Here is a 13,005-nt window from a genome sequence, read left to right as displayed (position 1 = left end):
TCGAATTTAAAACTGTACTAAGGGACTTCCCTGGTGGTGCAGTGGTTAAGAATCCACCTGCCAATGCAGGGGACACTGGTTCAAGCCGTGGTCTGGGAAGATTCCACATGCCATGGAGCAGCTAAGCCCATGTGCCACAACTACTGAGCCTGTGCTCACGAGCCACAACTACTGAGCTCATGAGCCACAACTACTGAAGCCCGCACACCTAGAGCCCGTGCTTCGCAAACAAGAGAAGGCACTGCGATGAGAAGCTGGCACACGACAACAAAGGGTAGCCCCCACTCGCCGCAACTAGAGAAAGCCCACACGCAGCAACGAAGACCCAATGCGGCCAAAAATAAAAATAAATTAATTAAAAATAATAAAAATAAAACCGTACTAAGTTGGAAGAATGATCCAAATGAAGGAAATAAAGCTCCATGAAGTACTTAAACTCTTACTGTTGGTGAATTGTGCTCTTGTGTATATATATATTTTAATTGAAGTAGAGTTGATTTACAATATTGTGTTAGTTTCAGGTGTACAGCAAAGTGATTCAGTTTTATATATATATATATATTTTTCAGGTTATTTTCTATTATAGGTTATTACAAGATACTGAATATAGTTCTCTGTGCTATACAGTAAATTCTTATTGCTTATCTGTTTTATGTATAGTAGTTTGTATCCATTGCTCTCATACTCCTGATTGACCCCTCCCACCCCCATTTCCCATAGGTAATCGTAAGTTTGTTTTCTATATCTGTGCATCTCTTTCTGTTTTATATATAGATTCATTTGTATTATTTTTTAGATTCCACATATAAGTGATATCATAATATTTGTCTTTCTGAATTACTTCACTAAAGTATAATATTCTCTAGTTCCATCAATGTTTGCTGCAAATGGCATTATTTCATTCTTTTTTATGGCCGAGTAATATTCCGTTATGTATATAAACCACATCTTCTAAAGCCATTTGTCTGTTGGTGGACATTTAGGTTGCTTCCATGTCTTGGCTATTGTAAATAGTACTGCTGTGAACGTTGGGGTGCATGTATCTTTTCGAATTAGAGTTTTCATCTTTTCAGATACATGTCCAGGAGTGGGATTGCTGGCTCATATGGTAGCTCTATTTTTAGTTTTTTTAAGGAACCTCCATACTGTTTTCCATAGTGGCTGCATCTTGTATATTGTTTTGATAGTATTTACCTAGTGTCAATGAAGAATGAACTTTTGAGATTATTTTCTCATTTCTGATGATAGAGTTGTACTCATTTGTTAAAGTGTTTTTCTGAGGGAGCATAGGCAAGGACCAGAGAACAGGTGAGGGAGCATCAAACCTCAGGCATTATCATGGGTGATGAATGGCTGCAGATATAGAGGGGGAAAGCTGTTAATTTGTGACTTTTTATAAGATTGCTCAGAAAATTTTGTAAGGATGGTCTCTGAAATCGGTCAGAGAGGAAATGAAAAGAAGCTAAAATTTCTAGGATGATAACTTGCTGAGGTAGCAAGGGAATGGGCTGTGAGTTAGAACTGTTTCCTTTGAAGGTGTTTCTAGGATCAGATAGTTAAAATTACACTTCAGAGCAAAAGGAAGAGCTAAAAGCAGAGAAGGGCACTAGTTGGGCCCTGAGAGTTGAGTCTTGGAAAGGACCTGCACACTGAAAGGGAGTGATGACTGGGTATTTTAAAGCTATAGAAAGCTCTTTGAATATTATAAATTGGAATTTAGATACACACACAGATTACAACTTGAAATATCCTCATACTCTAGTAATGATTAATTATGCACTTGAGCAAGCTGTGACTGCTGGATTAAAAGCAGGCATGGTAAAAAAAGAAAGGGACATAGTGCTTAGCAAAGTAAGAAAAGGTAGGCTAAAAGCTCGGCCCCAAGGGAATGTTTTATAGGAGAAATCTTATCTTTGAACGGAAAATGAAAGGGGGGAATTTAGGACTTTTCTCTAGGTGAGATGGGGTACTATTCCCTAATTTGTTTTAGAGTTGCCTCCATAAATTCATCTAGTCCAAAACAATACCTGGTCTTCCTTCCCATACTTCTGCATTCTCCCTCTTTGTTAATGGCATCATTCTCCTCCCTGCCTGTCAGGCTCAAGACCTGCCATTTTTCATTCCTCCTTTAGCCACATGTTTCCACACATGTGAATACTTGCCCTGTCTCCCCTCTCTCTGCAGTGTCTTTTGCATCTGTTTCTCCTTCCCCGTTCATTATCACTGCATTGTTCTGAACCCCTCCGTCTCTCCCTTGGACCCCTGAAATCACATGCATCTTGGTCTCTCTACCTTTTATCTCTTGCTTCTGTTATTTAATCCTAAACACTGCTGATGGGGTGATTTTCTTAAGCACAGTGCTGATCATGATCAGCTCTCCTCATTGCCCCTTTAGAAACTCCTCAGTTTTTGGTGGAATAAATTCTACATTCCTTAGAATGACATTGGAGGCCTAATCTTTCCTTTCGATCTAATTTCTCCCTCCTCATGCATGCTGCTGCATTCTAATGAAACACACAGTTTCTCCAGACAAACTTGTATTTTCCTGTGTTCATGCTTTTGCCCCTACTCTTCTCTCTGCCTGGACTGCTCTTTCTCCTGACATTTCCCCCTGTCATGTTTTCCACATGGGCTTTAAAGCTTAGTTTAAAAGCTAGTTTTCTCTTTTTTTTTTCAAATTTCTTCTCTAACCAATTGAACTAAATTTCTCCCACTGTGCTTCCATAGTCATTTGTTCCTTTATAATAGTGCTGATTGATCACATTACGCTTTTTAGTTAAGATTTGTTTACCTGTCTCACCTTGCTTTCTGGTTCATAATTCCCTTGAAGGCTTCTACCATAGCATCTTACTCATAGTAGTAGGTACTCAGGAGATGAGAGGTCACTTAAATCAGAGGACTGATTATGACTTGATAACTCTGTGTGGTTGCAAAGAGCCTGTTATATGAAACCATCTGTTCAAGAAACTGCTTATAGACAAGGCAGAAGCCATTCACTTCATGTTTTCGTGGGCTGGCTGAGTTCTTTTCTGGGATACCTTCACTCTCAAGTTATCTTACTTTTCAACCCCAGAGCAACTCCCTTCTTCCTGTGTTGGTGGACAAATTTTTAATAAGGTTACTTTAATTTAAATTAACTTCAGATTCTCTTTTAAGAATTCAAGAGGGAAACATGATTAATATTTCTTTGAAATCCACCTCTCTAACAATTTAGTTCTTATCCAACTTGTGCCTAAAATTATGCCAAAAATTACTAACATGCTTTCAGGGTGTGCAAGTAGTTGTGCTCCTTCTCTAAATGGTATTGAACTCAATTGTTACATAGCCAATAAAAGAAGCTTCGAGTCTTTAGTACTGAGGCTTCCCCCAGCTTCTAATTATTTATTTTTCTGTGTCAAACCAGATGGCATATTGAATAAATGGTCTCTTTTGCTTATCAGGTTATGGTGGAGAATTCAGATTTTACTCCCTCACAAGTAGGGTGTCTCTTTACCTTCCTTGCCCGGCAGCTTGCAAAGCCTGACAATACCTTGTTTGTAAACAGAACCCTTTTTGATCAGGTGAGTGTCTTTAACCATAAGAACTAGAATTGTTTTTATTTACGGTTCATAGAGAAATTCACTGGATTACATGGTTTCTTAATATAATAGCCTATTGGGTAAGTGTCTTACCAGGTAGAAGCTTTTTCACCTTTCAGTTTGGATCTAAATTAGTTTTTTTTTTTTTTTTTTAATGTTGTGTTTGGGTTGTATGACTGCCTAGTAACTTGGTATCATGGGAGTATGGTTTGTGGAGATTGGCTTATATAGATTCTGTTCTCCCAATTATTCTGTTGTTCTAAATTGCCTAGAATTCTTGGCTTAAGAATTTTCCAGTTTAATAATCACCCATCTCACTGGTAGTAAGACTATGCTGTTGAGTATCTGGAGGAGAGATTACTTTTAGAAAATCTGAATTTACTTACAAATGAATTTAACTGTGAAGGTATTTCCTAATCCCGGTTAAATATCTCCACAAAGCCACAGGTGGCAAAGAAAATACTTTTTATCTGGAGAAAGTTGCTAATAATGACCAGCGTTTATTGAGCACTTCATAGTGCCATGCTCTGTTCCAAAGTTTTATATGTATGTGTTAACTCCATACTCCCAGTAGCTCTGAAATTGGTATAGTTATTACTCCCATTTTTCAGATGAGGAAACTAAAACCGGGTGAGGTTAAGTCACTCATCCAAGGTTGTACTTAGTAAGTGTTATTATTAGCAATAAATATCGTTGTTAAGTGTTAATAAGGTTAGGATTCAAATTCAAGTGGCCTGACTCCAAAGTCCATGCTTTGTGTGGTCCACGGTGTTGAGGATCTTAAAGTTAAGGTATGTAGATGATGCTGGCTTCCAGTCATGTTTCTAAACAGCAAAGAAATGTGTATAAGGTATATATTAAATTGTTAGCATACCTGAAGCCTGCTGTGTCATCTACTATGCCAATCAGTTGGGAAGATACCATATACCTGTGGTGTTCATTGAGCCGAGTGTGAATGAATTGGTGATATAGAAAGGGTAGTAATCGTTTTCATTATGACAGGGGTGTGGCATGCATGCTGGTATCCAATTAACAAAATACCTTTTCTTTGACCAGGTCCTTGAATTCCTCTGTAGTCCTGACGATGACTCCCGACACTCAGAAAGACAGCAGGTATGAACTACTGGAACTCATCTTGCTAAAGAATGAGAAAGAAGACAGAGTAAGCCAGAAAGAACCTTTCTGTACTAGACCTCACTAGACATAAGGGGAAAATGACTTGTGCCAAACCGTAATACTAAGCTAGACAGTGGCAACCAGAAAAGAGTGTGGATGGTTGTTAGTTTGAGCCTCAATCAAACTAAATTCCTAGGCAGACTGGACCTGTCTTGCATTCAACATGACATCAAAGAGAATATAAACTTTATCCTTCTCCTTCATGAGCAACAGTTGGCACCTGTTGTATGCTGCTTTCCACCAGTGTCATCAAGCTGGTAACCACTTCTAGTTGCTATGGCCGTGAACCAGAAAGGCTTCAGGATCCTGAGTGTTGGAACACTCAGCTTTTGGGAGTGCCACTACACTAGTGCTCAACATTTCTGGAGACTAGAACCCATCTGTCTCTCCACTAATCACTGTGAGAAAGAAATTGATTACCACTTCTTTCTACTTAGCCACTTTCTTGAGGGTCCTTTCTAGATAGGATTTCTTAAAAGCTTACCCATTGTAATTGTGAGCACTAAGAGAGGCAGTCTATTTAAAATTGATAGCAAGACTTTGTCAGCTAAGTAAGCTACAAAAATTAAGTGCTTTGAGAGCTATGCTGATTTTTTATGGTAATATATGCCAGGCCAGAGGTTGAGACTCAGATAAAGAATATAGGATCACACAGCGAACCCTTTCTCTGCACAGCTGTGGCCCCGTGACTGCTGCAGACTGTCTTAGGGAAGAGAACAGCTGCTAAAATTTTGATTGTCTCTTAAATTATACTGAATACAAATAGTAGTGTGGATCCCTCATTTTGCCCCTATTTCTCTATTGGCAGGAAAAGTGAAACATGTTATGCATGGTGTTGCTATATAAAATGATAAAAACTTCTTATGTAAATTACTAAATAAAACAAAAATAAAAACCAAACTAAATGTAAAAGCCAAACCTTTAAAAGTAATCATAATGTAGTAATCTATTATTGGGAATCCCCTTTGGGATTATCTGGGGTTTTTTTCCCCAACTCATTTTAGAAAATAGAAAGAAAACTGATGAAGTAAATTGCTCAAGGTCATAAATGAGATTAGAACTCAATTCCTTCCCTTCTAATCCAGCACTCTTCCTCTTGTACTGCTTGTCATATATCAAAATTTGTTTATGCAATATATTTGAATATTTTCCAGTGGTATGCTGATAAAAGTTTAACAACTGGTTCACACTGATATGAACGTTGGTTGATGTTTTCATTTATTAAAGTGAATAAGATGAAAGTGCAACAGTGAAAGCATGTCAGAACTTCATTCATCAGTGTTGTGACTTCTTTGCTGAATCGGATAACAGTTTTTGAATACTGGAAAATAATTCCTTAATTTTTTTGTGCTATTTATAGTGTAATGTCTCTGACATGCACACTTTTAAGTTTGACTATCTTTTTAACATTATCTCCATCACTTTCTTAACCAGAAATTGGCACGCTTTTTCTGTAAAGGACCAGAGAGTAAATATTTTAGGCTTTATGGGTCACATATAGTCTCTGTCACATATTCTTCTTTGTTTTATAACCCTTTGAGCATGTAACAAGCCCTGATTTACAGCATTTGCCAGTTTCCATGGTGTAAGTATTCCCACCATGGCTGACTTCAGTCTACTAGCATGATGTCACCCGGCACATGGAATTGGGGAGAGATGCACCATACCACACACTTGTGTAGTATTTCCACCATACAGATACGGCTACAGTAACTAACCTTGAGAGCATACACAGTAAAATGTAGTAAAATAATTAGGAAGTGGTGAGTGTGGGTATTGATTACCTTCACTTTTAATTTAATTTATTTAATTGTAGGTTTATATAATTTGATTTTTAACAATGCCTGTATTTAACCACCGGCTTACAAAATTCCTGAAAAGTTAAGTCAGTTTCAGCTCAGTAAGTTGGTTCAGACTGGCTCTAGCAGTGGCATTTGATTATGTTATTCCAAACTGAGGCTTCTAGCAGGTGGGTTCACGCTATCATTGCTCTATATAGCAGCACATTATAATACTCAAAATGGATTAAATTAGAGTTCTGAAGTGTAAAGATAGGATAGGTTTTATTTCTTTTCTGCCTTTTAAAAAAATTTGACTTGAAAGTAATCAATTTCCTGTGTTAGAAAAATGCTTTGTTAAATGGTTTCCTGGAGTTCTGAGAAAGAGTGTTACTCTGGATCTTGAACTTAAATATAGGAGAGAGCTTTCTCATATTGCTCTAATGACTATGTAATGATTCTATTATATTTGAGATTTATTTTAAAATATTGATATCTCAACATCCTGGTCACCTTTTTATTCAGCTACTTAGTGTGGTAAAGATTAATTATATGAACCCCAGTATTTTTCTTTGTTTTTTATTGTGGTCAAATATATATACACAATAAGATTTGTCATTTTAAGCATTTTAAGTGTACAGTTCTCATTAAATATAATCTCACTGTTGTGCAACCATCACCACCATCTGTCTCCAGAACTTTATAGTCCCAAACTGAAACTCTGTACCCATTAAACAGTAAGTCCTTGTTACCCCTCCCCAGCACCCTGGCAACTATTAAACCTTCTGTCTCTGTGAATTTGACTACTTTAGGTGCCTCGTATAAGTGGAATTATACATTATGTGTCCTTTTATGACTTATTTCACGTAGCATGATGTTTTTAAGGTTTATCGATATGTGGCATGTGTCAGAATTTCATTCCTTTTTAAGGATGAATAGTATTCCATTATATGTATATACCATATTTCGTTCATCCATTTATCCATTGATTGACATTGTTTCCACCTTTTAGCTCTTGTGAATAATGCTATACTGTGAGAAACCCCAAGTTTAGTTAGAAAAATTAACACGTGAACATGGATACTACCTGTGGACAACAGATTTTAAAGAGCCATAAGTCATAAAAGGACAAAAATTCACTTATTGAAAGAATACATATGGACGTTTTTAGTTTAGTGGAGGGTCAATTAGATATTCTAATATCTAATAAGGCTTTGTTTGCAAACACTTTGGCATTCCTTCCATGTTTGAAAATAGAGCTGTTTACCTTTTTGTAAGACTTAAATACAATATGATCAACATTATAATGGCAGTCTAATCCCTTGTATACATGAAAGCCAAACTGAAACATCAGCACATAATAAGACAAAAGCAAAAAAGGTATGGTTTCTGTGGCTGCATGGACCCTTAAAGAGCTAATAAATAAAAGTAGATTCCAAAGTGTTTTTACTCATTTATTTTAAATGTTCAGGTCCTTTTAGAATTGCTGCAGGCTGGAGGCATAGTTCAATTTGAAGAGAGTCGGCTCATCCGTATGGCAGAAAAGGCAGAATTGTAAGTTGCTTTGAAGCCATGTATTAGTTCCCGTAGAACTATTAAATTACATTTCTCTAACTTGAAGCCCAGTTTATTTATGCATTGCCTTTTTTTTAAGAAAAGTTATGCATGTAACAACAAAAAAAACCTGGGTGCAAAAGTTTTTGCCTTTCAAGTCTAGAAATTAGTTAGATTTGCAAAAATTAATAGCAAGTAAATTTGAAGTGCTTGTACATTTTAGTGTGAAAATGAAATAGCAGCCTTATGATTTATTATTTTAGTTTTTTTTACTTAAAATTTCCATGGTATTTCATAGATTTTTGACAGTTATATATATTATAAACAATGCAGAATTTAACATAGCAAATAAGATGCAATATGTTAGCACTACTATTTAGTTTGTTGAATATTTCATTTGACATATTTAATTCTGAATAGGGAAATTTCATATAATTGATTATATTGATATGTAATATATTAACTATTTTTTATGTGACGCATTGTTGCTTTAACATTTATTTTGTACCCAGCTTTGAAATTTCTTATAAACGTAGTATTCAGCAGCATCTTAAACATATATTTAGAGGAACAGCAGGTACTATAACTTCATTTAACAATAGAAATCACATCTACTATATTCATTTTCCTTAATACTAACCTCTATGCCTGAGCAAATGTCTGGAAACAATAAGCTAATAACCAGCTGACTGTTTGGTACACTGAAGTTCTTCCTTTTATGTTCTAGCTATCAAATTTGTGAATTTATGTATGAAAGAGAACACCAGTATGACAAAATTATTGATTGCTACTTACGTGACCCACTAAGAGAGGTGAGTTAAGAGACACCTTTACCCTTTTTTCTTACTCAGTCCCCCTCCTCCCCTTATCAAGAAGAAATAACTATTCAGTAGATGTAACTATTCAGTAGAAATATTTGGACATATGTTTGCTGACTTAAAAGTTTTGTTCATTGTTCAATAGGGCTTAATTGAGTGCCTGCTATTAGCCAAGTATATATTGATAATTAAAACAGATATATAGTTCCTGTAATTTTATAACTTATAGTTTAGTGATGGAGATGGACAGTAAGAAAACCAAATATTTAGTTACAAATTGTGATGAGTGCTAGAGAAACTGGGTGCACCATGAGAGGATAATGGGGAAACTGACTTATACAGAGCAGCCAGGGAAGGAATCTCAGATAAAATGACTTATAAACTGAGTTTTGGGATTTGAGAAGAAGCCAGTCAAGTCAAGAGCCGATAGAAAAATGTTGCAGGATCAGGAACAGTATATGCAAAGATCTCGAGGTGGGAAAATTTTTTGACATGTTCAAGGAACTGAATAGAGATCGTATAAATGAAGCTTAGATCATTGTAAGTTGAGCATAACGGGCAAGGGCAAAAGTGATTTGAGATGAAATTGGGAATATGGACAGAGACCACCAAAGCAAAAGAATGATATTCACTGTTAGGTTAATGAAATTGAGATTAACATTAATTGGAACAGATTTGCAACTTCTAAGAATCTACCCTAAACTTTAAACAGTTACTCTTTCTCTTTTAAGTCAGTCGTCCATCAGTTAACTCTCTCCAAATGGTTTTCCATCTCCAAATAACAGATATTTACCAAGACTGGTACAGTTAGTAGATAGTGACTAAATATTGCTTGAGTGAATGAATGAATGAATTATATTGTCTTGTGCTTTTCAGGAAGAAGTCTTTAACTACATTCACAATATCTTATCCATTCCTGGACACAGCGCAGAGGAGAAGCAGTCTGTATGGCAGAAGGCAATGGATCATATTGAGGTACTGATTCAACAGAATTTTTAAAACTTTCCCATTTGTATGGATATCTCCCAAATTAAATTTTTCTAACTAAGCAGTTGGAGGTATTATATTATTAAATTGATTTGCTTGAGGATTAACATCTTTTTCAGATAATTCTACCTCACATTTGTATTCGTAAAACCCATGTCATATACAATTTATTATATCATGACTTCTGAAAATAACTCATGTTCAACCAGCTAGTTGACAAACTGGAATTTTAGTGGGTTTTTACAGTGTTCTTAGAAATTCTGAAAGTACTACTGATCTTTTTCTCTACTGCATGACGGAGCCATTCCCCCTAGTCACCTGATGGAATTTTAGAAACATTACTGCAATGAGTTGTTCTCTCTGATGTATTTCCCTTCTTTATGTAAGAGGATGATGATTCTGATTTTGTTTATGCGTGCTGTTCTACAAGAATGCAAGAGTTGACTTTGAAACTAAAAGTTCTTTTTTAAAAACTTGCTTATAGATGCCTAAGTGGAGAGACGAATACGTGTGTGATGAGCATGTGATCAGAATGCATTCTAAAAAGAGGCCCAAAAATCACTCCTCACTTTTAGTTTCTTTAGGTTCACAAATACAGTATTCCTCAGAAACCAACAGAGCTAGAGATCTGTTTTAATCTGTTCTGTATTATGGGTCACTAATTATTGAAAAAAAGTAGTAATGAAGGATGTTGAGGTAATTTGAGTTTTGGAAATAACATTTATATCTACAGAGTTTCTCTCCTCCTCCTTGTAGCAAGGATCAGGTAACTTCTGGTGATGGGTTTAGAGATGTAGTGAAAGATATGATTATGCAACATGTTTTAAAATTCTTTTACATATGAAAAATAAGAGCTCTGAAACTTTGAGAAAGCACTGCATGTAGTGTGAATACTTTTAGTTCCTGGTAATTGTAACGTTTAGAAAGATGAGAAATGTGAACAGCATCTTATGTAAAACATCTGGTGTGAAAGGTGGTACAGTCAGTGGGCTGAAGTAATTTCCACACTTTCATCTAACGGATTGAGAACATATATATGTTATTAATTTAGTCTTATCGTATTCCTGCTAACAATAAGATCAATATATCTTGGTGAAAGAACCCAAGAAAACCTTCTTCTACTTTGAATTATATCTTTTTTTCCTCTAATCATTTTGTATTCTTTTTCCTTTCATCATCCCCTTTAAGTCTCCATAGTTACATTATGCCTCATTGTTCATTTCACTTCATCTGCATTATGCAGTGGTTTGAGCACATGGACTCCAGACATCCAGAAATGAAGCTGTGTCTCTCCACATAATGTGAAACATGATGAATTAATCAATGAACAAACAAATTATTCAGCAGAAAACTCATACTGGAGAAGTAAGAAGTATTGTTTCTGCACAGCAATTATTTCTGCTATTTTTCCCACATCTGCGCATTTTTTCACCTTGAACTTTTTAATACTTCTTAAGGCCACGTTAGAAATCTATAGACTCTTTTGAAGGACTTGTGTGGCTTTGGTAATGTAAATAAAATCAACATTAAATACGTAGGGGGAAAGTCCTCATAATAACGTTTTCAGACAGTCTACATAGTGTATAGATTAGTGGTTCCTAACACTTTGGGGGTTATAGACCTCTTTTGAGAATCTAGTGAAAGATTTGGACCTGTGCCTCATAGTATTCTGCATGTGCTCAGACGCATAATTTCGTTTGCTATTTCAGGGATCCACAGACTCCCTAAAAGACATTCTTAGATTGGGTCTGTAGATTTCAGGTAAAAAATTTCTGGTAAAGATGTTTTTTCCAATATGGACAACACATGTTTCATGAGATTTTAAAAAATATTTTTGATTTTGAAATATAAAAAAGAAACAAAGTGCATAAAAGTACAGTTTAATAAAAAAATTAAAAAGCCAACATCCCAGAAATAGAGTTATTTCCAGTATCCCAGACTATTCCCATGTATCCTTTTCTTATCACAATTCACTGCCTTACTAATATATTCATTATCCTCGTTCTTCTGATAATTTATTGCACTTTTATATATTGTTATTGCACCTGCCTGCACCCCTAAAAATATGTATTTTTGTTTTGCCTGTTTCTGAACTTTATATAAATGGAGTTATACTCTGTATTTTCTTTTTCTTAATATTTTGAGAAATTTATACATTTTATTGTTTGTAGCTAGTTCATTTTTATTACTGTATAGTGTTAAATTTTACAAGCATATCACAGTCTATCCGTTATACTGTTAATGGACATTTCAGCTGTTTCTAGTTTTTGACTATTAAAAGTAGTCCATCCAGGATCGTGCTTACATATGCATCCTGAACACAGCTACCACATGCATTTCTCTAGAACAGTGGTTCTCAGTTTGATCCCTGGTACAGCATTACAGCATCAGCTGAGAACTCGATAGAAATGCAGTTTAAGTCTTCACCTCAGACCTACTGAATCAGAAACTCTGGGGGCAGGGCCCAGCAGTACATTTTAACAAGCCCTCCTGGTGATTTTGATGCATGTTAACATTTGATAATCTCTGTTCTAGGGTCTGTAGTTGCCAATTAACTGGGATAAATATATTAAACTTAAGCAGATGCCAGCATTGTGTGAGATTTTCCATTGACTCTATATTCTTGCTAGAGTTTAAAATTTTGTCTGTCTAGTGGATGAACAATGATATTTCATTATGTTTTAAATTTACATATCCTTAATTACTAGTGGGATTGATAGATTCATATTTATTGGCTGTTTAAATTTCCTTTCTGTGATGTCCCTGTTCAAGTCTTTTGCCTATTTTTCTGTTAGAATGTATCTTGTACTCATTGATGTAGGAGTTCTTTATGTATCCTGGATGTTAGTCTTTTTTTCAGTGATACATGTTGCAAATATCTTCTACTCTGTGGCTTTTTTTCTATGGTTCTTTTTAAGAAAAGTGTTTTTTTTTTTTTTTTAAGTAGTCAGAATAATCAATTTTTTCCTTCGGTACTGAAGAAGTCCTATATTATTGTCTAAAAGCTTTCTTGTTTTTTGTTTCATCTATAAATCTTAGATCCACCTGAATCCACTTTTGTATATGATTTGAGGCGGGAATCCAATTAATTTTTTTTTTTTTTTTTTTTTTTTT

At 35.4% G+C, this 13,005-nt stretch overlaps 1 protein-coding gene across 2 annotated transcripts in view; it reads left to right on the top strand.

Moving 5' to 3' along the window:
- Positions 1-13,005, top strand: part of VPS8 (VPS8 subunit of CORVET complex) — a 298,981-nt gene that overhangs the window by 146,099 nt on the left and 139,877 nt on the right. For both annotated transcript variants that reach the window (XM_027109813.1, XM_027109805.1), the window contains 5 exons: positions 3,441-3,560; positions 4,635-4,691; positions 8,004-8,086; positions 8,814-8,898; positions 9,781-9,879. In XM_027109813.1, coding sequence (XP_026965614.1) covers positions 3,441-3,560; positions 4,635-4,691; positions 8,004-8,086; positions 8,814-8,898; positions 9,781-9,879 — 444 coding nt within the window. The remainder of the gene's footprint in view (positions 1-3,440; positions 3,561-4,634; positions 4,692-8,003; positions 8,087-8,813; positions 8,899-9,780; positions 9,880-13,005) is intronic.

The sequence above is a fragment of the Aethalodelphis obliquidens genome, unplaced genomic scaffold (assembly GCF_003676395.1).
Source record: "Aethalodelphis obliquidens isolate GAN/ISIS:26980383/991018 unplaced genomic scaffold, ASM367639v1 scaffold1, whole genome shotgun sequence".
NCBI lineage: Eukaryota > Metazoa > Chordata > Mammalia > Artiodactyla > Delphinidae > Aethalodelphis > Aethalodelphis obliquidens.
The sequence above is the reverse complement of the archived record's forward strand: the minus strand, read 5'-3'. Positions and strand labels throughout refer to the sequence as shown.